At 44.7% G+C, this 24,403-nt stretch overlaps 2 protein-coding genes and 1 long non-coding RNA gene across 5 annotated transcripts; 2 read left to right on the top strand and 1 right to left on the bottom strand.

The window, feature by feature from the left end:
- The first annotated feature begins 560 nt into the window (after window positions 1-560).
- Window positions 561-5,407, top strand: LOC116995898 (C-type lectin domain family 2 member L-like). Of its 2 annotated transcripts, none has more exons than XM_033058991.1 (5): window positions 561-645; window positions 761-844; window positions 1,460-1,641; window positions 2,340-2,440; window positions 4,033-5,407. In XM_033058991.1, the coding sequence occupies exons 1-5, from the start codon at window positions 612-614 to the stop codon at window positions 4,148-4,150; spliced, it is 519 nt and encodes a 172-aa protein (XP_032914882.1). In that variant the 5' UTR covers window positions 561-611; the 3' UTR covers window positions 4,151-5,407. The 2 variants fall into 2 exon arrangements, with proteins under 2 accessions (XP_032914882.1, XP_032914881.1); XM_033058990.1 differs by having other exon boundaries at window positions 565-645; window positions 1,457-1,641.
- A 1,195-nt stretch (window positions 5,408-6,602) lies between these two features.
- Window positions 6,603-18,199, bottom strand: LOC116995896 (killer cell lectin-like receptor subfamily F member 1). Of its 2 annotated transcripts, none has more exons than XM_033058988.1 (7): window positions 16,735-18,199; window positions 12,997-13,074; window positions 11,110-11,208; window positions 10,363-10,503; window positions 9,858-10,009; window positions 9,312-9,418; window positions 6,603-7,798 (listed from the first exon to the last, which is right to left on the bottom strand). In XM_033058988.1, the coding sequence occupies exons 1-7, from the start codon at window positions 16,814-16,816 to the stop codon at window positions 7,663-7,665; spliced, it is 795 nt and encodes a 264-aa protein (XP_032914879.1). In that variant the 5' UTR covers window positions 16,817-18,199; the 3' UTR covers window positions 6,603-7,662. The 2 variants fall into 2 exon arrangements, with proteins under 2 accessions (XP_032914879.1, XP_032914880.1); XM_033058989.1 differs by having other exon boundaries at window positions 6,603-7,795.
- LOC116995899 lies at window positions 14,814-16,827 on the top strand. Its single transcript, XR_004417815.2, has 3 exons — window positions 14,814-15,145; window positions 15,706-15,755; window positions 16,507-16,827. It is a non-coding gene; the product is annotated as an uncharacterized LOC116995899 (long non-coding RNA).
- Window positions 18,200-24,403: the final 6,204 nt, after the last annotated feature.

Below are 24,403 nucleotides of genomic sequence, written 5' to 3'. Positions count from 1 at the left end.
CGTCCCCGTTTCCTATTTCTCCGGAGTTGCGGGCTGACTGTTCCCGGCGCGGGGCCGCGCTCGGCACCGAGCCCACGCTCCGTGGCCATGCCCCTGGGGGCCGGCGCGTCCCGGGGCGTCAGCGGGGCCGGGAGCCAAGGGAGACAAGGGAGCGGGGCCGGGAGTGAGGGGAGCCAAGGGAGCGGGGCCGGGAGTGAGGGGAGCCAAGGGAGCGGGGCCAGGAGCCAAGGGAGCGAAGGGAGCGGGGCAGGGAGTGAAGGGAGCGGGGCCGGGAGTGAGGGGAGCGAAGGGAACGGGGCCGGGAGTGAGGGGAGCGAAGGGAACGGGGCCGAGAGCGAAGGGAGCGGGACCAGGAGTGAGGGGAGCGGGACCAGGAGTGAGGGGAACGAGGACGGGAGCGGAGCCGGGAGTGAGGGGAGCTCAGAGATCGGGACCGGGAGCTCGGGGAGCGGGGCTGGGGGTGGGATCAGGAGCGGCGCCGGGAGCTCGGGGAGCGGGGCCGGGGGTGGGATCAGGAGCGGGGCCGGGAGCTCGGGGAGCAGGGCCGGGAGCTCGGGGAGCGGCTCCCCTCGGTGCGGCCCCGCCGCTCCGGCCCCGTCAGCCCCACGCCCATGGCGGGACACGGCTCGGCTCGCCACAGCAAAGGTGACACCGAGGTCCCGGGCTCTACTTCCCTGTCAGCTGCTTCTTATTTGTTGTTTGCTTTGTTTTGTTTTGTTATGTTTTGTTTTGTTTTTTTAATTCCTTTTTTTTTTTTCAGGTCTGTTCTCAAACATCTGGCTGTGGCGAGCTGTCGCTGCAGTCCTTACTGTTGCTGTCGTTTTGATTTCATGTATTCAGTTTGGTAAGTAAGGGATTTTAAAAGAAAATATAAGTAGCAATAGAAATTCCCAGAGTTTGGGGTTCTGTGCTCAGAGGGTGGTGAGGCCCTGGCACAGGTTGCCCAGAGCAGCTGTGGCTGCCCCTGGATCCCTGGCAGTGTCCAAGGCCAGGCTGGATGGGGCTCTGAGCAACCTGGGATAGTGGAATCTGTCCCTGTCCATGGCATGGGCATGGAGCAAAATGATCTTTGAAGTCACTTTCAACCCAAGCCACTCTGTGATTCTGTGTGAATCTGTGATTTCTGTTGGAAACCGTCGGTTAATTCTGCAAAAACTACTCCACATGCGGTGGGGTAAGGGAGGCCTCAGTTTAGTCTTAGTGTACTTTTGGTATCAAGTTTCTTTACTATCACCTTCTCAGATACTTCTACCAATGTGTCCCTGACCATCCTTTTAAGAATACGTCAGTAGGCAGAAGGGTGCAGGATCCAGAATATATCATTTGTTTGCAACAATTATTCCAGCTGGGCAGAAGTAACACTGCTGTGGCTAGACTGTTTTAGAGGATGCAGTCAGAAGGTAAAACCTTTCCCAGCTGGAAGAAATGGGTAGATTGTTTTTTGTCTTTTCACCAGTAAATCCTTCTGTGGCCAAAGACCTCCCTGTGTGCCCTCCCCTGGAGCTGTGTCCATCAGGCTGGCTGTACTTCCAGAGGAAGTGTTACTACCTCTCAGAGAGTGAGGCTGCCTGGAACTCCAGCCAGAGCCACTGCTCTTCCCACAACGCTTCCCTCCTGGTCATCGAAAATCATCAGGAGCTGGTAGGGGAACCAGAGGGGGATCCTGTTTTCACCCCCAGTTCACTTCCAGGGAACTGCTTCTCCAGCCTCCTCAGCTCAGTTAGGAAGCTGATGTAAGACCACAGTGAGTCACAGCCTGCAGAAAACTTTGTGCCTCTTCTCCCTGAAAACAGGAAACATCAGTTTGAGCAGTTGATGTTTTAGAAAATATCTGAGTGCTTGTCTGAATTGAATTTGGTGCTGCTAACAGCTATAAAATACTCATATTGAAGGCATCTATCAGGGTAAACACTGTTGCATCTCATTTATCTTTAATTAACAACTGTTTTCTCATATTGAGATAGGTTAATGACACACAAGTTGGTAAATATGTTAATTGTGACCTTCGGAGTTAGGAGATAGTTACCCCAAGTAAAGCTTGGAATGTTTTTTCTATATTATACCACAATATTAGGAAAGATTCCACCCTGCACACAGGCCTAGGAGAATACATTCTTCTGTATATGTTCCAGCTAGCAGACCTTGATATTTTAAAATAGCCTCTCTCTAGGTCACTCAACCCTATCCCAATCACCAGTCTCTGTATATTTAGGTTTTAATATTATTTCTTCTGCAGGAAAGGCTAGGTTGTTGTTTTGCTTTTGCCCTGGTTCAAAGAGTTTGTATTTTGATAGCTGGACTGAACATGCAGCTTTTCGTATGTGGGTTTGTTCCTACAGAGCTTTATGATGAAGATAACAAAGCAAGACCCATGGATTGGACTCTCTAAAACAAATGAAGAGTTCTTTTGGGTAAATGGAAAAGCATTAGACAATGAACTGTAAGTTGATGTGGAGGGGTTTTGCTGATGATATTCAATTATGGGGGGTAAGAAAAATAATACAGAAATAGTGACTTGTAGGAAATATCTGTTATTATGTTGAAGGGGTGATTATGAAGAGGATATAGAATGCATTGAAGGTTTCACTTGGCATTGTTGAAACTGTGGCAGATGAAAGTTAGGGGATAAATTTGTAATGTTGAGAAGCAACATGAGGCAGGCTCATGGTAACAGATATTAGAGAAAGTGAAAGTTAAACCAAGAGACATCAACATACCAAAGCAATGAGGGGAGGAAGGACAGATTACAGTAACACAAATTCCTCATATATATATTTGCAAAAATACAAACCTGCATGTAAACTGTGTGAGGTTTATGGCAAAGAGATTTGGGACACTGCTAAGACAAGTTTTCATTTTCATACAATGTTCCTCTGAAAGAGGCTGCTGGAGGGAAAGGAAGATGTGAATTTATGTTGCATGAGCTGCTTTGTGGCCAGAGCCCTGTGCCAAGTGTGAGGCACCCTGTTCCTCTCCCTGCAGCCATCCCCTCTCCTCAGAGGCTGCTGCAGCTCATCCTGGAGCAGCTGCTGGCAGGAGTTGGCAGAAATACCATTGATAGGCATAAGCACTGAGATTTCATAAGTCTGAAATTACCTTAAAAGGTGGAGAATTTAAATATCTGTGGCATTACTGGTGATGTGTGACTACACTCACTTCATCCCCAAGCCCTGAAGGCTTGATCTGACAAAGGCATTTAATGTGAGATGTGAGGAACACGTGGGCACCTCAGATTGAAAACTGCAGTCCTTCCCACTCTTTTGTCCCCTGTCTGCAATACAAACATCCACTGATGCTTTCATTTTCAGTGAGGTTCTTCCCATTCTTAGACATCTGCCTCACTGCTTGCCTCAAACTGCCCCTCCTGAACAGGGGAGGGCAAACACCTTGCTGTCTAAACTCAGGTGTTACTGCACTGGTGGGGATTTGTCCCTTGGCTTTTCCAGAGACCATTTCAGTTTGTTTGGCTTATCCACAGAACTTTACAGCACTTTGGAAACAGAGTTACTGAAGGAGTCCCTTTCCTCTTACGTAGGGACACTTAGAGTGTGGAAACTGAGGTTTGCTCCTTGGTTTCCCCCCACCCCCTTAGCCATGGTGCCTTTTGGGTTCTGAAGAAGGAGAAATTAGAGGAACATTTGCTTCAGAATTTCTGCTGAAACCTTTTAACTGTGTAGGAGTTTGTGGAAATGCAAGGTGGTGGTGCCTTTCTTGATGGCACAGCATTCCTGAGAAGGGCAAATCTGAGTTTCAGTCTCTGCTCCAAGGGTGTATTTCACATAAGTGACCACCAAACAAGATGCAGGAGTACTACAAGTCCTGGATTTTGTATTCTGGGCACAAGATACTAGTAAGAAAAGACAATCTCCATGGTGTTCTCTTCAAGGCCTAAAACATCATCCTCCTATGGTGCCTTGCTTGAGATAAATCAGGCTTTCTTCAAAGACCTGAGATGCCCATAGCTGCCTTTGCTCTATTGTAGCATTTGATTGTGAGTGTCCAAGTAATCTGTCTCCCCTTTCTCCCTGACAGGTTTGAAGTAAAAGGCTCTGGAAGCTGTGCCTATCTGGAGTCCAAAGGAGTCTCAGCCTCAGGATGTTATTTAACCAGGAAATGGGTCTGTAGCTTGGCTATCAACTCAGCACAATAAAGGTGGACAAAGCCACCACCCATGACATTCAGAGCTCTGATATGATGCCTACACAGGCTCTGTCTGTACTTTGGGACCTGGGAATGTGTCCCAGCTCCTACCTGTAGGTGAATGACTTTTCTGGTAGCCAGAATTCTCCAGCCATGGAAGAAAGCTTTAAGATACCATTTTAAAGGCTCTCTTCAGCATCTTGAGAAGTCATTTCCTTGCCCCATTTTTCCAGCTACTGCCCAGTTGTAGCTTTTTCTTGTTGTGTCATTCAGTATTTCTTCATTTACTCTTCTCTTGTAGGAGCATCTCCTTCTTTCCCTTTTGGGTGTGCAGCTGGAGGTTTTTGTTCTGCTTTTCCTTTTGCCAGGCTCTGTGTGCAGGGATGGGTGGTGAAGTGGATCTGTCTGGAGGGCTGCCAATGGATACAGGGCAATGCAGAAGGGAACGCTGTTATATCAGACAGGATCACAGCAAATTCCTCTCTTTCCATTTGATGGGATGCACCTTGCACTGTATTCTGTGTTTTGTTATGTTACTTTAATTTTGTTAAATCCTGGTGATCATGCTGTCAAGCTAACTTACGCAGCTGCACTGCACCTTAAGTTATTCTCACAACACTTTGTTTAGTCAAAGAAATGTCACAATGGATAAGAATATTTATTTACCTGAGCATCTGCACTGATGAGGGGGAGAAGAGTTGGAAGAGTGACAGTGAAGCTGCAGGCATTAATGTGTGAAGGTAGAAATAGTCCTCTGTGCAAGGAGGCAAAATCAGGAGAAGGGAATGAGAAAATTAACATCAAGGGATGTTCCTCTGTGTTTTCCTCATGCCCAGTGCCTGTCATGGTGTGAGGCTTCAGAGCAAGGGGGACATTTGCAGATGGACAGTCAGTGTTTCCTTGTGTGGGTGGCATTTTCAGCAGCAGCCTGCAGTGCTCTTGGATTGCCTGAACAGAATTAGGGCACAATCCCTCTGATTGGCTGAGTCCTGCTCATGTCTAGCAGGTCATCCAAAGATTAAAAGTGTCATTTGACCCAGAGGAAGCAAATTTTCCTGGAAGGAATATGACTATCAAGTTTCTAGAGAAGAAAGAATGGGAAGTTCACGTTCATTATTTTCTGTAACAGATGCACTTGACTGTAGCAGGATCATGCACATGGATACTGTCAGCAACTTGTGACTTTCAGAGGTTTATTTAAATATAATCACGAATTTTGCTGGATTACACTTTTCTTAATTGCTTGTATTCTTTATAGGCAAAGTAACAGGACTCTACAGTATGAAAAGCCCAATTATGTATTAATTTATATGCTGGGGGGAGGGAGTTACTCTGCAATGTTTTTAAATTAACCTGGTTCTGAAGGATATGGTATGTGCAATAGTCCTGAAAAGATACTTAATAAATATCTTTACAGACCCCTTGAATTACAGTGATTTGTATCTAATATTGGGACATTTAAAATATTTTTTTATCTCAGGCACCATTTCGGTGAAAGAGAAATCTGAAGTGAAGTAAAATATTCAGGTTTTGGAGATGAAAAAAATCTTTCATCATAATGTTGGGGCTGACATGGAACAGGACATTTGATTCAAAAAAAGAATGCTTTTCCCTTTCTAGCACCTCATAATGTGTCAGACTTTTAACAAAAGGTTACAGTGAAAGCTCTTCTGGAATCTGACTCCTCAGGGATGCAATGAACATCTTCAGTGATGTTAAGAAAAGAAGGGTCAAGCTGCAAACTCTGCCAACTTTCTCTGCTCTGAGTGGAGTTTGATGAAGTACTTTAATGGTAATTTCTTTTTCTTTTTTTCTTTTTAAATAAGTGACTGCTTGAATTGTAGGTAAGAGCTTCAGTAAGGCGCTGGAAAAACTTGTTTAATTACATGAATAACAGCAAGAAGGCCCTAACAGTGGATGTTTAATGAATATTGTTAAAACCTAAACACCACAACTAGTTTGAGAGAATCCAGCTTGCAGGAGTTTCTTTTTCTTGTTAAATTCAGCATGAATCAAGAAAGATCTGCCATAAAACCAGCAATTGTCAACTCCACTGCTTGGAGAAGGGTGTGCTGTGAGTAGCCTGAAGTGAAAATTTCTCAGCAGTGAGAAATTATCTCTCTATAAAGCATGTGTTATATAGGTATAGATGATTATCTTACTCATTTCACACTCTCCTTTTCTTTGCTTGTCTGTCTAGAATGATGAAAGCAATCCTCTTCCCCCACATGCTGTGCTGAGTTTGGGGGATTTTTGTTGTTTCCTCTTACATAAGAGCAGTTTCTCACGAGTCTTGAGCTGCTGATGCTGCATTCTGGGGGGTAAATCTGTGCTGGGATTTTTTTGTTGTTATTCTTTGAAGGGAAGTCCCTGAAGTTACAGTTCACTTTTAAATCTGCACCCCTAAAGTGCTGGACATTAACCCTCCCCAGGCATGTGCAGGTGTGAAAAAAACATCTCTGTGAAACTGCAGCTGCCTTTATTTGTGTGCATCACAACAAAGATGAGGTAAAGGCTCACCATCTCAAAAACCACATTAGACTTGTTTCTGTTAAATTCCAGTCAGTGCCATTTTTGTTAGAGTAGCACCTTCAATTCATGACATTTCTTCATTCCTGTCAAATATGTGAATCTAATAAAGGCATTAGGTCTTAGCGTTTTTGTGTTCTAGACCCAGAAATAACATTTATTCATGACACTTCAATGCATTTACTGAGTGCAGTCCCAGGCATTAATTTCACCAGTCTTTGTGAAGTCACCATACCATCACTGGTTGGAATTTACAGTGCAAAGGGACAAAATATAGAAAGAGAAAGGTTATCACCTTTTACTTCCTTGCACTGCAATGTTGTCTTACAGTCCAAGCCCCTTCCCTAGTTAATCCCTTCAGACTCCCAGGCTCAGCACCAGAAGAAGATGGGAGCAATCAGCACATCAACCACAAGTGTCACAAGTCACTCCGTGCCTGGGCTGCTGCTTACACCCAGTAGCTGTGCAGCAGCTTTGAATAAGACACTGTCCAATAAATGCATTTTTTCACAACCCTCAAGTGGCTTCTGTGAGTCACAATTATACCCCAAGGGAAAAAAAAAAACAAACAAAAACCAAAACCGCAGACTTCAGAAAACACTAAAATCCTGAAACCCAAACAAGACGTGCTCAGCTCAGCAGCTGCCTGCTGGCAGAGGTGACAGCAGTGGGACCAGCACACCCTGATCCCCACAGGGGCCATATTCCTGCACATCACACAGCTCATGTGCACAGTGCTCTTCCTCATGAGTATTTCTTCTCCCCTGACCTTCCTGAGGCAGCTGCTGCCAAAATCTTCTGTGTGAAGGCTCAGCACCCCAACTTCCTCATGTGACAGCTTGCAGGACCTGTCTTCTGACTTCTTAGGGAGCACAGCACAGCAAAGTGCAAACTTCCCTGTAAGTCTGATAAGAATTATTTACATCACAAGTTGGTTTGTCTGTAAAATGGGTCTCCTGGCAAGAAGCTTTGCCTGTTGTGTGGAAATGGGGCTCAGAGCACCAGCAAAGTTGCATTCTTCTTACAGATCCACTCCTTTAATGTCTGGCAGTTGTCTGCCTGGATCACGTTTTTCCTTCTGTAAACAGCACAATTCTTTTCAGCCTCAATGCTTTTTAGAGCTGTCCTGCTGAGAGACCAAAAGGAATGCCATGGGTTGCTGTGCTTAAACTCAGCACTGGTTAAAAATCCTGGTGGTGCTCTGAGTGAGAGGGGTGGATGATGCCCACTCAGCCACCCCCTTGAAGCACAGCAGCTGTGCACAGCTGGGTTGGGCACCCCCAGCAGGGCCTGCTGGTTTCTGAGGGATGGATGCTTGGGATTACAGTAATTTCACGATTATAAACCGCACCAATTATAAGCTGCACTTCAGGTGTCAGCAACTTTTCGTTCTTTGTCCATACATAAGCCGCACCTGATTATAAGCCACACGTTACAATACAGAGTGTGATAAAAGGTATCTGTTCTATCACCATCTGTTCAGGGTGGGGGCAGTGATCCTTATCTCCATGGCAGATATTCTGCTAATGGACCATCCATTGAAACCAGGCAGGGCATTGTTCTTTATCTTTTCACAACCCATCCTTCCTCCAGCCAGTCATTTTCTGCTAATGGCCATTGAGTCCCACTGTGGGACTGATAAAATTACTGCATCCCATTGGAAGTTGCTCCAGCCAGGGGGAAGAGCCCAACATTTCTTACCAAGATAAAAACAGAGGTTTTGGGACATTAAGGGAGCCCCTTTCTCCACTGGACTCCAGAGGAAAACCGGATTTCTCCACATCACCACTGGACCTCCAGAGGGAAACTGCACCTTGTACAGGAGCACTGCTCCAACTGAGCCACATCTGTCACTGCAGGAGGATGCAGCCACCATTTAATGGGACTGCTACCAACACCCTGCCTGACGGGGTGTCAGGTTGTACTCTGACTGTGTCAGGGTTTGGGGTTTGTTTCTTTGTAGTACTGAATTTCTATTTTAATTTCCCTTGTAAAGAACTGTTATTCCTAATTCCCATATCTTTGCCTGAGAGCCCCTTGATTTCAAAATTATAATAATTTGGAGGGAGGGGATTTACATTCTCCATTTCAAAGAGAAGCTCCTGCCTTTCTCAGCAGACACCTGTCCTCTAAACTAAAACAGCAACTTTTCGTTCTTTGTCCATATATAAGCCGCACCTGATTATAAGCTGCACTTTGGGTTCGGACCAAAATTTTAGTCAAAATGGTGCGGCTTATAATCATGAAATTACTGTAATTAGTGGTACAAGGATAAGGCTCCTCCCCATGCAGCCACAATGCTGAAGAAAGCTGCGCAGATCCCAGCCAATGCTATGTGACAGGCATCACCTTCAACAGAGAAGGCAGCATAGGGTCTGCAAAGGGAGTTTGTTGGCAGACGTGTGTAATAATATCTCTGCATTAATATATATATCAGCTGTGGCTCTGGTTGGTCCTGGAGGCAGAAATCAATTTCCAAAAGTGCCCAGCAGGAGCCTGGAACTGGCCATGAAATAGACTCTGAATACATACCTGAGGTTGCAGGGTCTGTGCTTTGGGTAATTAGATTCAGAGTTGTATTTCCAGGCAGGGATACCACACTTTGCTTTTCCCAAAGATATCCTCCCCCCACAAATCATCACCTCTTTTCTTTTATTCTGTGATCTTCCACTGAACTCCTTGTTTTCTTCATGTCTTCAGAGCCAATCCAGATATATTTGGTGTCTTTGTCTTTGTTGTCTATAAATTCCTGTGGAATGATTAGAAGGATGTTAGCTGTCAGAAGAGCTTTCCTGCTGTGCCTGGGTCACAGTCCTGCCTCTTGCACAGCTTTTATTTCCTCTTGAACATCAAGGACAGGGATGCAGCCATGGCAGAGCAGCCCCTTACATCAGCCCATTCACATGACCAGCCTCCTCTCTTCCCAGAGCCAAGTGGTGGAAATGAGTGGAAAATCCCCAGCATTTCTTCTTCCCAGTCAAAACTACTCTGGCTTCCACACTTGGCACCTCTTATGCTCTGTTCAGCTCTGCTCTGCTGACATTCCCAAACCCAGCTCCTGTGCAGGGAGTCAAATCCTTTCCCTCACAGGGCTCATGCTTGTCTATCATGTACTCTGTACATCCAGGCCATTTTCTCTTGTTCACCTGAGGCCTGTGATGTGTTTTTAGGGCTGCTGCATGACTCACCATCTCAATTTCATCCTCGATGACAAGCAGCTGGGATTTCCTGGCCAGGCAGTTTTTCTGGCTGTCCTCCCAGCTCCTGGTCTCCTCGGAGAAGAAGTAACATCTGCCCCTGTGCAGCTGCCACCCGGGGGGACACAGCTCACATCTTGTCCCTGTGGGTGGGCAGGGGGAACATTTAGCTGCTACAATGGATCCTGTTTATCCTCCTCCCCCTGTTTATGAATCATTGTGTGGAAAGTGTTCTCCGGGACAAGAGGAGGATATATAGCATTTCTGACAGCAGCTCCTGGCAGAAGGAAATGGATATACCAAAAGAGGAGCAAGACTATCATGTATAAAAATGTTAGTTTAGATTTTGTTATCACTGCTCTGCAGGAACACCATGCTTCCTGGGTAGCAGCAGTGAGTTCCCATAAACCACAGGGTGTCAGGGAAACGGGAACAGAGACAACAGAACTGTGCACACCACACGTCTTCTATGCTAGAAAGGACTAAGGTGCCTCACCCTGTCCATCTTCACACAGCTCCTCCATGAGCCATTTCAGGAGCGCTGCTGGGATGGTTCTCTCTGAAGAAATGTCACTGCTGGTGCTATTCAGACCATACTGAGGCAAACTTTCTGATTCTCCCGCTCTACCCTTCAAAACTTGAACAGCCCAAGGCCAAAAGAAATAATAAAATAAGAGAGAGAAATCATGATTAACAACAAGGATAAAGAAATGCAGTCTTTGTACCCAGAGCTGTACTGTGAATGTGAGGATGTCTCTGTGGTACAGGCACAGCCATGAGCAATCTCAGTGAGAAAAACTCAGTGAGCAAAACTCAGTGAGCAAAGCCCTTCTGAGAACACGCTCATGGAATGGCCTGGCTTGGAAAGACCTTAAAGATCATTTCATTCCATAGCAGGGACACCTGCCACTATCCCAGGTTGCTCAGAGCCCATCCAGCCTGGCCTTGGACACTGCCAGGGATGGGGCAGCCACAGCTGCTCTGGGCAGCCTGTGCCAGGGCCTCACCACCCTTACAGGGAACAGTTTCTTCCTCATATCCCATCTAAACCTCCTCTCTGTCAGGGTGAAGTCATTCCCCCTTGTCCTGTCACTCCAGGCCCCTGTAAAGAGTCTCATTTCCTGTAATTGTGTACAAGTTGACACTTTTTAGTGTGACACTAAGGGAATTTTTCTCTCAGCTCTTTCAGAGGTTTAACCCTGTCTACAATGAAGGGATGAAGCAGGAAGTAGGATCTACTCACCCAGCTTGGCTTGTATGACCACAATTCCCAGCAGGATGAGCACGAGGACTGCCAGGACCAGCGCCACGTAGAACCAGGCTGAGCTCCTATGCCTGCAGCCTGCAGGGAAGCGGGGGGAAAAGCAGCTTAAGGTCCTGGCACTCTTAAAATTAACACTGGGGAAACAACACAGAAGTCATCTGCCTAAAATCAGTCTGCAGTCAGGAGGATGCAGTGGCATTTTCCTTACTAAAAATCTGCATCCATTTTGCATACACGGAAGTGAAATCAAAATATTTGATCACACAGAGCAAGAGATTGTCAACCATTAAGAATTTGCCTTTTCTCCTTTAATTTACTTTTCTCAAGCATTTCCTCCTCCCACCTACCTCCACATCTCCTGCAGGATCTTGCAGAGCAGTTCAGAGAAAGTATCAAGGATGGGTGTGGTGTCTGTCAGGGATGGGCTGTGGTGTCTGTCAAGGATGGGCTGTGGTGTCTGTCTGGGATGGGCTGTGGTGTCAGGGATGGCTGTGGTGTCTGTCAGGGATGGCTGTGGTGTCAGGGATGGGCTGTGGTGTCAGGGATGGCTGTGGTGTCTGTCAGGGATGGCTGTGGTGTCAGGGATGGCTGTGGTGTCTGTCAGTGATGGCTGTGGTGTCTGTCAGGGATGGCTGTGGTGTCAGGGATGGGCTGTGGTGTCAGGGATGGGCTGTGGTGTCTGTCAAGGATGGGCTGTGGTGTCTGTCAGGGATGGGCTGTGGTGTCAGGGATGGCTGTGGTGTCTGTCAGGGATGGCTGTGGTGTGTGTCAGGGATGGCTGTGGTGTGTGTCAGGGATGGCTGTGGTGTCAGGGATGGCTGTGGTGTCAGGGATGGCTGTGGTGTCAGGGATGGCTGTGGTGTCTGTCAGGGATGGCTGTGGTGTCTGTCAGGGATGGGCTGTGGTGTCTGTCAGGGATGGCTGTGGTGTCTGTCAGGGATGGCTGTGGTGTCAGGGATGGCTGTGGTGTCTGTCAAGGATGGGCTGTGGTGTCTGTCAGGGATGGTTGTGGTGTCAGGGATGGCTGTGGTGTCTGTCAGGGATGGGCTGTGGTGTCTGTCAGGGATGGCTGTGGTGTCTGTCAGGGATGGCTGTGGTGTCAGGATTTGGGCTGTGGTGTCAGGGATTTGGGCTGTGTTCCTCCTCTCTGCTCCCTAGCGTTACTGTTCCCGTCCCACAGCTCAGAGATAACTTCCCTAATGCACAGCACTGACACCTGTACTGACACCTGCTGGTACAGGGAAGTGAATCAAAGCAAGCATCTCTCCAGCTGTTTGGCATTCACCCTGTGTCACAGGGAAACACTCAGGGAGCCACAGAACCTGAGGAATTTTGGGGTGAAGGTGCCAGTTCCAGGAGTCACAGACTTGCATTGCCATAACCACTGTTTCCCTGACCTTGCCTGCATCAGAGGAGCAACTGCTCCATCCTCTGGCTGCCTGACTTATCTGTTATAATGTTCCCTTTTCCTGGCAGGGAAGTCCTTCAGTACAGGGAAGGTGACAATCACCAGGGCACGAATGGCACATAGACATCTGGGCATTACCCTGCCTCCAAAGCCAAATGCATCCCTGGGACTCTTCCACCACGAGGGTTCTAAAAAGCATGGAATTTTAGTTTGCTTCACTACATTTTCCATGTAGGGCACAAAGGCATTTTTAGAAATTATTTTTTAAACATCTCTCAATAGTATTTTGAAAAGGAAAGTGCAAAATCTGAGCACCCAGTAGAAAAAGCAGCAAAAGAAATGATAGATAAGCCTTTCATTGAGAGAGTGTACATAAAGGCTCTTGATAACAGGTTTCACTGTTAGGCAGTAGGAGAAACTACATCTATAATTAGTAACCAAACAAAATTTCACAGTACCAGAAGCGGAAGTCTCTGCTCTGCTGTTTCCTTGGGGCTGGGGCTTCACATGCAGCTCAGCATATGTGATTGTGTTTCCTGTAAGGAAAGGTCAACACTCACATTTGTGGCTGTGCAAGTCACCGAATGGAGGAACAATAAAGGCTGAGCCTGTGTGAAAAGGGGTGTGTGTTTCCAGGGCTGCTTGTTCAGCATTTTCCTAGGCAACGACAGGCCTGATGATGATTTACCACTTCCTCCTGCTGTCAGGCAGGAAAAGCCTCCTCCATAAGTAAGCTTTGAACTGTTGGGTGCTGTGTGGCTGGAGCAGGAGCCAGATAAACAGGCTGAAGGATGGGAAAGACCTGGATCCTATCCATGGCAAGCATCCCAGCTGTTGCTAAGCCATCTCAGAAGGTACCACAGGGGCTGGAGGGGCACCAGAGCCACGACTGCTTTGTGGGGCAGAGAGATGCCAAAAGGAAAACCAGCACTCAGAGAAATGCTGCTGCAGCAAGGTAATTCCTAGGGCATTCCTGACTTGTGAGTGTTTATCCCAGGATATTTCAGGTGGTGCCTGTAGCAGCACAGGAATGGACATCCTTTTCCAGAAGCACATTTCCAAAACAAAACCCAAAATGGCATTAAAATTTCATGGTGTGGGTTCAAGGCATGTGGATTCTTTTTGAACATGTTTTCAATATAATTTACCTGGGTATTTTGCAGAGCTGCTGGTTAGTGTTGTGGAAGGTATCTGGACCTTTGGGACACTGCTTTTGTTTCCATAAATGGAGAGATTTTATCCATCTGTATCAAGAATGAGCTTCTGTGCTACCACCCCAGTTTGTGACCACTGGGGCTTTTAAAAATAAGTGTTGTATTAAATTTCACTGACCAAGGAAAAACTTGGCAGAAGAGAGTCTCATTAGGTTAAAATGAGGATCATTTCATATGAGAATATGAGTATAGAGAGGTTTTACAGTAAAAAAGTCCACTGAGAACCTGATTGGTAAATAAGGGTTATTCATATAGGGGAGACAATCCATGCTTTAGAGAACCTGACCTAACACACCTGGTTGTTTGTTTTATTTCAATTTATTAGTTCAGTGAACTACAGAAAATTTCTAAATTAAATGTAATTGTTCTCAAATCAAATGCCCTAAAAGCTTTTCTTCTTAGAATGTAAATAACCACTCAGGACTTTTAAACTCTTAAATGCACTAGGCCAGTAAATGGAGATACTTCTAAAATACATACTTTAGACATTCTGCTACTATTAGTAAAAAATTTGTCTCTCAAATGCACATTTATTCTGTCAAAGGGTATCTCTAAGTCTGTAAGGAAAAAGCTCACCTATGCAAGCTGAATATTTAAACAAAATCATTCTTTCTATTGTAGTGTGTATGGGCACATGATTATTTGAATGTGAAGTCTTCAGAAGTCAGCAGGGGGTTTCAAAATACCACATGAGCTTAAATTCTGCCGGATGCTTCCACACCCTCACCTAATTACACAACAAGGTGGAGATCTCAGTCACTAAAACTGAAATTTCACTTCCCTGTGGCTGCTGGCAGGTGCAGAAAAACATCTCTGTTTATTGGAAGTTTCTGCTCAGTGAATGTGCAGACAGAGAGTGCTCCTGGGGGGTTGTCCATTAGGAATTTTGTGTCCAGATGTGGGCCAGCACATCCCAGGGTCTGGGGGAAGCTGGAGAGGCTCCAGGTGGACCTGGCCAACCCCTGGAGCAGCCCAGGGGATTGAGGAGGGGAGCAAGGAGTTCAGAAAACTACAACCACTTGTGGGTTAATTTGGGGATGGAATGGAACTCTCCTTGGTTTGTTCTTCTCCCAAGGAAAGTTCTGTGTCACCACTCACAATTCATAACCAGGCAACTCTCAAATTATCCATGAGGGAACCAGGACAGAAAGGCTGCCAGAGTTTTCTGCTGGAAAATTGATTCCCAGGTGTCTTTATCCTTGCTGGGATTTGGGAACACTTTTCTACGTTTGAACACCTGTTTTGAAGCACAGGTACAGTAAAAGCACCTGCACCTACCAAAGCCTGTGCACAGAGAGTGCCATTGCTAAATCCTTCTCAACACTGGCAGAGCATCCAAGAATCCCCTCATCCTTGTTTTTCAGAGCACCTGAGTGACAGCTGGAGTCCAACTGTAAGTCCAAGCCCAATCAAATAAAATGTTTTTGAGTATAATCAGACATAAAAGTGGGGGAGTTGAGACTGGGAGCTATAAACAGTGAAGAAAATATTAGCTAAGAGATTTTTGTCTCTGTGTGATCGAGACAGCATAACCCAGACTTGTAGAAATACTGGGTGGATCTCTGGTGCCCATTTTTTAAAGGAAATGGAAGCACTGGAGTATGAACAGAAGAACGTCCATACAAATGATCAGCATTTTTGAGAAATAAAATATTTAAAGGGAAAAGGGCATTGAGAAGTCACTTAATTATCATGGCCGGTAAATTCATGCGAGAAAATACCAAAAGTTAAAATCAGTTCAACAAAAGTTTGCTAAGAGCCATCCACATCTTAATGATAAATTTCATTGGAACTGGCCTATCCAAAACTGAGCTTTTCCTTTAGGCAGCATGATCAAGGAATAGTTTTGGATGTCTTCTAATCAAGATTTGATGTCTGTCTCCCTTCACAAATAAGTTTTATCACTTTTGATAATGAGTAAATATCCAGGCAAGCCCTCTTTGTTTTGCACAGGTTACAGCAGTGCAAACAACATCCATGGGTGCATGAACACACAGTCTAAGGTACTATTTTATGTCATATATATAATAAACTCATTTTTATCTTTTGGCTACCAGTCTTGTAAAAATACATAAAAGGTATTATTTTCTGTCATTTAAGTGCATGTATTCAGAGCACTATCATCACTATTAATTTCCATTGCAAGTAGAATATCTAAAAATGCTCATTACACCATGTTGTTTCCTTAAGGGATTAAATACATTAATTATAATGAAAACATGAAAATTGCCTTAGTCTGATGCCACAAGCACTTCCTATTTGCTAATAATAAGCTTCATTCATATTAGATGTGATCCAGAATTTTGTCTAAATGCTTTCATGAACGAATTACATTTTTTTTCCAAGTAGTAGCGATGTCACTTTTTCAGAAAATTTCGTTCAAATCATCTCCTTACCCTGAACACTGGTTTAATCCTTTGGGGGTTTTTTACAAATATATGAAGTGATCACAGGTTGATAGCTTGATTCTGTAAAATCACCACTGGAAAATTGAAGAGAAAGAGTAAGAAGTTTTTAGGAGACATTCAGTACTTCCTTCAGGGACAGTGACTGCACTTTTGACTGCTACTACTTTCCTGATTTACTGGTTAATTTACTGCTCCTTTTCCATGAACATAACCAGTGATCTGATTTTGTGGGCTAGGTAGTAATTCAGTGGAGCATTGTCTTGATCATGTTACTCATTTAAAAAGAAATATTTTGCTCATTATTCAACCAATGAACACTTCTTCTTTCTCATTCTGTTACTTAAAGCCTGGGACCACACCTGAGCTGCTGCTCCTTGGTGGTTGTGATTCGGGAGCAGCTTGGCTGATCTGTACTGCGAGGATCTCATCTGCTACTCCAACTTCTTGCCCTGCCTATGGCATTCTTCTGGATTCACCCAATTTAAAGTGTGAGAGAGAAAGAGAGAGAGAGAGAGTTCAAGACAGCAAACAAGAGGTTTTACCTGGGTTTACCTGCGTGCCCAAGAGGTTTTACCTGGGTTTGATGTCCCTGGAGGAGCGCGTGGCCTTTCCCTCGGCAGCATCGCCACGGCAGCATAGGTGACATCCCCTGCCATCCGTCAGCCTGTCCCCCAGAGCTATGGAAAGAACCTGTCCCTCAGAGCTATGGAAAAAGCAGCTCTAGCACAGTCATTTGCATCCTGTTTCAGCTTTTCCTCCCTCCAAAGCACATGCTCTGTCTGCTATGGCTCTGAGGAAGGCTGAGAAACACAAAAAAAAGGAAGTCACTGAGTTATTTATTTCAGTGCAGCTTCAAAGCCTGTTTTTAGCCACTATTCTGTCTCTTCTTGCCCTTCAAAATACAGGAGAAAATGAAGATGAAAACCTATTATTTTCACTAATATATAAGAAAAAATCTTATTGGTCAAAGCAGAGAAAATTCTCTAAGGAATGCCCAAAAATGGACTTACACAGGTATGCAAGGTTTGCTGGTTCTCACGAGAATAGAGAGCACAATTTTTGTGCTGTGGCTGTTTTGTGCTCCTGTGTATGATCTTACACAGCCTCTCCACCTGAAAGAAAGATAAACAAGAAGTACATGTAAGAGTATGTGCTGGGGTTTTGGGGTTAATGTACTGCGACCAGGCAGCTTCAAACATGTAACTCAAATTCTAACCTGCTCCACCCACAAAGTACTTTAATGGTTTAACAGCTGAATTTAGGTGATATTGATGATGCACTAACATGAACTCAAAATGAAATTTAGAAAAAATATTCTCAACACTTTTTACAAGAATGTTTCCATACTTTACTGTAACAGTAGTTGAACTATTCCCTGCTTGAGCCAACAGCTCCCCAGATAGAAAACCTGAGTTGCCTTTATTACCTTAAACTCCTTTTTCATTACCCATATGCTTGCTGCAGGATATCTTGATGCCAGTGTTTTTGTTCTCTATTTCAGGCGAGGAGGAAGCCTCAGAGATTTTAATTGAAACATAAACACCTTCTAAAGCCTAAAAACACATTCAGAACACTCAGACACTGAGTCCTATGTGTGACATTTCCTGCTAAGAGCTACACTTGATTTTGTACCTTATTCCCACTTAGAAAATTCCCTCCAAGTTCAACACAGAGAAGGTCTGTACATCTATATGGTCTGTTGAAAATAATGTTTATACAGGCTGCTTGCAGGTTTTTGTTACATTCAAAGGGACCTGAAAAAAAACAAAGTTTGGGGCTGTAAGTTTGTATTACTGATTTTTCCCTTCTGATGCTCAATACTGGTAACAGTGTTAAGTGCAGAAACAAAAAGGTTTAGAGGGGGAAAAAAAAAAGAAGAACCTTTGATGGTCATGGAACAGATTAGTCAGAAGTGCTGCCCGAGTATGATTTATAAGCCACGTATCTAAATCATGATGGGTTTATTATCTGATAATAGATCAATACTGTGAACTGGCGCCTGGTGAGGTTTGTTTCACTGACACCTACATAGCAGCCGTATCACCAGGCCCCACATGAAACACAACTTTGTCCTCTGAATCAGTTTTCCCCTGAACTTCTCAGCATCCTTTACAGCAGGATAGTTAGGCTCCGAAATGGAAAAAAAAAAACAAAACCAAAAAAACAACCAAAACCCAACCCTGAACCAAACCCCACTTTCCTTATTTGGGGGTTTTCTGAAACTTTAGTCCATAAAGGAGAGTTAGAAGGCCAAACAGGTTGTTTGAACTCAGTCTCTTTCCATCACTGCCCACACTTGAGCAGCCTTTCCTCACATGATTGCCTCCTAAACCAGTCACAGCCATCCAGAGGTAACCATGTACAGTCTTGAGGCTGTTTCCTTTAATCCTGTCCCTTGTTCCCTGGGAGTAGAGCCTGACATTCCCCCAGCTGCCCCCTCCTGTCAGGGAGTTGTGCAGAGCCACAAGGTCCCTCCTGAGCTTTTTTTCCTCCAGGCTGAGCCCCCCCAGCTCCCTCACCTCCCTCTTCACAAGCTGTAATCTGGGTTGAGTTTAATTTATTGCATTATCCACCCTTGCCTTGTGTCTTTTGGGTTCTCCAGATAGAGCCTTGCCTCATCCTCTTCTTTCCTCCCAGGAAATAAATCTGGGTTAACATGCAGAGCTAATATGCAGCACCAGGGGCTGTGTATCAAACATCCATGTCTGAGGAGGGGAGAGAGGTGTTTTAGCCTTGAATTTTCAGACTTTTGGCAGAACATGGAGATATCTGAGGGTCCAGACTCTCTTGCAGCACCTGCAAAGACAGATGGTGGAATTTTTATGTAGGATTTCTCTGTACATCACGTAGAGGTTGACAGCCTGGAGCTTCAGGGACACTGTGGGGTGAGCAAAGGGACGTGAGCTCGTGTCATTCCCCATCCTGATGTCCTCCTGGGTGCACACAGACCCCCCTCTTCCAACTGCCAAGCCTGGGTGATGTCACTGAGTGATGTTGTGGTGTCAGCACAGTCAGCAGCTCCAGCCGTGCACAGAACAAATGTGGTGACAACTGATGTCACCCCTTCTTGTGGGTGTGACAGCATCGCCTTCAGTGCCTGTGGAGGCAAAGGCAGACTGAAAACAGTGATGTGAGGTGCAAAGCAGAATCCAGCAAAGCAGAATTCAGCCCCTCCTGCCACAGAACAGGCAGCTCAGCCCAGGGCTCCAGCTGCTTCATAATGCACATTTGAAAGAATTTGAACTGCTGGCCTGACAATAAAACAGTTCCCAAAGGCTGAGCTGTAACACAGAGCGTTCCAGCCCAAACTGAGGGAGTCCCATGAGTGAATGTCCAGTTTAGGTTTCAATTCTAAGCCTCTGCTGTGTCACAGCAGAGCCTGTTTGTATGATGAGGTGCAAAAGGCATGATCAGAGCTAGGGCTGAAACAAAAACACCTATTGCCATAAAGGAATAAACGGTGGTGTGCATGGTTATCCCATACTGCAACAGGAAAAAAAGACATCATTTAAACTTTTCAACTCACAGGCTGAAATTTATTTATCTATCCTGTTAGTCCTTCCCTGTTGTGCTCTATTCTGCCACACAGACACAGCCTGCCTTGCCTCAGGTCTAGCTGAGCTCCTGCCTCTTACCCTCATGGCTGAATAGGTCTGGGTTTTGGGTATCACTTTAACCCGTGGGTCTGAGAGCACTTAGCAAAGACCATCAATTCCAGGATGCAGTTGGAAGGGCAAAAATAAAAGGACTTTCCTGAGCCCATCAGTAGGGCAGGGGCTAGAAGACTGCTCAGCACTCCTGTCCCTCAGCACAGCACCCTTTTCTGAAGGTGTGCTGGTTTGGGCTGGGACAGAGCTCATTTCATTCACAGGAGCTGCCATGGATTTGTGCTGGCAGCAGTGTGGGTAACACAGGGGTGTTTTAGCTACTGCTGAGCAGTCATAACACAGCATCTTTTCTGCTTCTCACCCACCCCAGCAGCCAGGAGGCTGCACAGGAGTTGGGAGGGGACACAGCTGGGATAGCTGACCCCAGTTGACCAAAGGGATTTCCCATATGGCATCATGATCAGTATTTAAAGCTGGGGAAAGAAGGAAGGGGGGATGTTTTCAGTGCTGGTGTTTCTCACATCACAGTTATGTGTGATAAAGCCCTGTTCTCCTGGAGATGGCTGAGCACCTGCTGCCCATGGGAAGCTGTGAGTTAAATCCTTCTTTTGGCTCTTCTTGTATGTGCAGCTTTTGCTTTATCTATTCGAGTGTTATCTCAACCCACGAGCTTTCTCACTTTTACCCTTCTGGTTCTCCTCCCCATCCCCCAGGTGTGAGTAGCTCTGTGGGGCTGAGCTGCTGATGGGGTTAACCATGACAGCAGGTCAGGCTGATTGCTGATACCTCATAGGTTTGTGGGTTGTTGCTTCAAAAACTGTAAAACCTGAGTCCAGATTCATCAGTTCCCCTCTTTACATGTATTCCAGAGCTCTTTCTGGATTTACATACCCACACAGACTTAGAAATCTCTTAGCCATTAATGCATTTATTTTATGTCAAAGTGCTTTGGGGTAAAAGATTTCTTTCTGCTTGTGAAATTGGAAGCAAAGCTGTTGTAAGAGTGGGACCATCTATACATTCTGTAGAATGGAAAAATGGTGCTTGTAAGTATAGCTTACAGTTTTTCCAGAAGTTGTTGGAATTAATAGCCAGTGGCAGGAATGAAGAATAAAGACCATTCCCTTCCAGTGCTCTCTAGCCTTACTTCTTTACAAGTATGTGACATCTTTGCATTTTCCCCAGGAGGCAGAAATGCAACTATGAATGAAATTTTCTTGATAATTTCAAGATTCAAAAACTCTTCTCACATTGGCGTCAGAAGAGATTAGTGTAACAATGCAGATGATGCAGCCCCTAAATTATGATGTTTGCATTGGAAGGGGGTTGAATTTAAGAAAAGTTTGATGTATAAGAATCTAGCTTGAGCAACACAGAGGGAGTCAGAGTGAGCAGTAAGACTGTGTATTGTTTGGGTGGAATGAACACATTTAATCAGTCCTGGCTGTAAAATTTGCTGCCAGTGAACTGCAGCAGTGGAACTGGAGAAGGAGGCTAAGTGAGAAGCAGGGTGTTAACAGGAGTGCCCAGTGTTGTGTGGATCTTGAATATTGGAAAACAAGGAAGTAGAAAGAGCAGTACAGAAGAACAAGCAATCCTTTTCAATCCTGAGTTTATCACCACTGAGCGGTTTCAGTAGAAAAATCTTTGTATTTTGTCCCTTGCTGGTCCTGATGCTTTTGACAAAATCCCCAGAAGTTGTTGAAAGGAGCTTGGGGGATAGTAAGTTCCTGTCTTACAGTGTTAATTTCAGTTATTCTTAAATTTTCCTTAGACATTGTTCCTGTAAACAAACCAATGTGAAACAAACCAAGCAAACAAAAAGCAAAAGCAAACAACACACACAGAAAATCCCCCAAAACCTGTAAACTCCCCAAAGCTGAGATGATGTCTAAGGACCCTTCCACCCCAAGGGTTCCAAGTGTGGCTCTGAGTGTGCTGAACAAGAAGGGAGCAGCAGATGGTCACTGTGCTTTGAACTGAAGCCATGCAGCAGCAGGACTAGGAAAGGAACTGTACAGTGGAAATTGCACAAGTAAACTCTTTCTCTCTTCCTTTTCTCTTCCTCTGTCTTTTCCTGACAAACTCCAGACCTTTCTAACAGTGAAATCTCACAATCTTCAAAACCACTCTTTCAATGCACACACACTCCTTCCTGCATGGAGAACAGATTTGACTCCCTTTTACTGGATTGGTGGACTTAATTTCATTTTTCCTACATTAAAATCAGCTGTCTTAACTTCTGGGGTTTTTTTTCAAATGCTGGAAATTGCTTCTTACTTTACCAAAAGAAGATGGTGTGCCTGTGTCTCATTGAATAGCTGGAAAGGACATTTAAATGTATGTATTGATCCTTAGTTCTGCTTTGTTCCTGTCCACTCAAGGAACTGTTGGTACATTTGAGCAGCTTAATGCCATTATTTAAATGGAGACTTGTAAGGTCTGGAACTATGGAAGCAGTTCTGTTGAAACCTTAGAGCTGGCAGTATTTCTATTGCACTTCAAAAGGACGAGCCTGGGCTTTTTGTTAACAGCAAAGATTTGTTAACTATGAAATTCACAGGCAAGGTCTTTTCCACAAAAGTGAAATGGGCATTTTAGCAAGCCCTTGGTGATCTTTCAAGTGCTTTAACTGGAATATTTCTTTCTGGAAATTGAGGGTTCAGTGGAAAGTTAGTGTTTGTTTTTTTTTTTTCTTTCTGAAATGGTTATAATGATTTCTGTCTGCTGTCAGATTCAGCAAGGTTCAACCAGGATTTTTTGGAGGTCAGGATTTCATCCTGACTTCACCTTTATTGTGTCCATAGTGTCTAGTGGTGATAAATCATGAGAGTGCAGTCCATGGAGGATCAACCCTGGAGCAGGGGCGCAGTGTGGGGTGAAGGAGAAGCAGAGAGGAGCTATTATGGACTGACCCCATTGCCCATCCCACTGTGCCTCTGGGGTGGCAGGTGGGGAGGGGAGTGAAGACAGAAATAAAGCACTGAAATCAAGGGAAGAAGGAGCAGGAGCAAGGTGTTGCTTGAATCTTTTTGTCTGCATTTCTCATTATCCAAATCTATTTTAATTTACAAAAGCAATTCGCTTTCCCTAAAGCAAGCCTGTTTTGTGCATGATGGTAGCTGACAAGTGATTTATCTGCTTTTATCATGACCCTTGTCCTCTTATTTTCTCCCCTGTCCTGTTGAGGAGCAGGAATCAGAGAGGCTGGATGGGTGTCTGGCTGCCAGCAAAGGTCAATCCATCATAACCATCTTACCAGCCTGTATTACTTTTCAATTTTTTTTTTCTTATATCTGTTTGCTAAGCTGTGGATCCTGTGGTTATCTAAAGAAACTCTTAGAATTATTAGCAAGAGACCGCCCATGGGAATATTGACAGTAACTGACTCCTAAGTGAATTATTCTCTTGAACAGGAACAAACCAGTTTTAAAAGTCAGGCACCTGCTAAATAAGCTGTTCAAGTATTTTAGTCTTTTGTTTCACTTGCACTAAGCCCCCTTTACATTCTCAAATTAGTTTTTGGAAGTTTGGAGTAGAAGTGAAAATATTTTCATGTAATGACACATAAAGATAGCAGAAAGCCCACCCAGGGAAAGGAAAACCAGTCTTTTAGTCTGACAAGAGTAACACCCCTCTCATCTCCATCCAAGTCAAGTGCAAGGCTGTTAAGAGGTTGGCAGCAGAAATTGATACCAGCATTTCAAGGATGAAGGTCAGAGACGGTGCCAAGCCTTGAATATCCAGAACACTGACTCTACAGAAGGATGAAGGTTCCAAAGGGGAGCAATCCAGGAAAACACGGGCATGTCTACATTTAAACATAATTTTTCTCTGGATTTTTCTGAGTAGGTGTGTACCTGCAGTTGGTGTGCAGTGTTTTTTCAGGTCACAAACCTTGTTCTTCTGCACATTAAGAGTACTGGGTTTGTTTTTCATCCTGCTTCTTCTTACTCACACTTCAGATTTTATTTCACCAGAAAGAAAACTTCAAAGCTACTCTCACACATATATAAAATGCTATATCACTTCCTCTTCTTTTGTGAAGTCCAGCACATGCTTTAACTGAATAAACAAAGAACAATTCTGAGAAATGCAAATCCTTTCTTGGGAAATTTGTGTTGTGAATCCAAGGCAAAAACATTGGGAATTTTCCTTTGTTTCAGAAGGTTTTTCTTATTCCTTTTATTGAGATGATAGTGAAAAATGGCAGAGATAAGCAACCAGGCAAGAACAGCAAGAAGCCAGCCTACAAAGAGGCAGATGTTGAAAGGAAGCAAAATGAGAGAACTATAATTTCTGTCAGGCTGTCACTAGTGGGGTTCCACAGGGCTCCACCCTGTGTTCTTCCACATCTTGTAAATGACCTGGACACAGGACTGGGAGGGGTACTAAGTAAGTTTGCAGATGATCCTAAATTGGCAACAGTTAGCACAATGTGTAAATGCATTGTTCCTTTTGACATCTACTTTGTTCTTCTAGCTAGGAAGCATCCAATTCCTGAATGCTATAATATTGTTAGGTCAGTGATGTTGCCCATAAAATATAAAAGCTATGAAATCTGAAATACAAAACTCCTGAACCACAAAAACTCAGTTTCTGGTCACCCAACTGGTGAAGACTTTTTGCAATGCC

Source organism: Catharus ustulatus, chromosome 4 (genome assembly GCF_009819885.2).
Source record: "Catharus ustulatus isolate bCatUst1 chromosome 4, bCatUst1.pri.v2, whole genome shotgun sequence".
NCBI classification, from domain to species: domain Eukaryota; kingdom Metazoa; phylum Chordata; class Aves; order Passeriformes; family Turdidae; genus Catharus; species Catharus ustulatus.
This window is presented reverse-complemented; position numbering and strand designations above follow the sequence as displayed.

Bases quoted from the DNA above. Each gene is read 5' to 3' on its own strand.
- LOC116995898 (XM_033058990.1), top strand. From the start codon at position 612: ATGGCGGGACACGGCTCGGCTCGCCACAGCAAAG. The intron at 646-760 runs GTGACACCGAGG...TTTTTTTTTCAG, and splicing joins CTCGGCTCGCCACAGCAAAG to GTCTGTTCTCAAACATCTGG. The intron at 1,642-2,339 runs GTAGGGGAACCA...TTGTTCCTACAG, and splicing joins TCGAAAATCATCAGGAGCTG to AGCTTTATGATGAAGATAAC.
- LOC116995896 (XM_033058988.1), bottom strand. From the start codon at position 16,816: ATGGCAGGGGATGTCACCTATGCTGCCGTGGCGATGCTGCCGAGGGAA. The intron at 10,504-11,109 runs GTGAGTAGATCC...GGGCTGTTCAAG, and splicing joins GGTCATACAAGCCAAGCTGG to TTTTGAAGGGTAGAGCGGGA. The intron at 10,010-10,362 runs GTGAGGCACCTT...GCCCACCCACAG, and splicing joins GCTGTGTGAAGATGGACAGG to GGACAAGATGTGAGCTGTGT.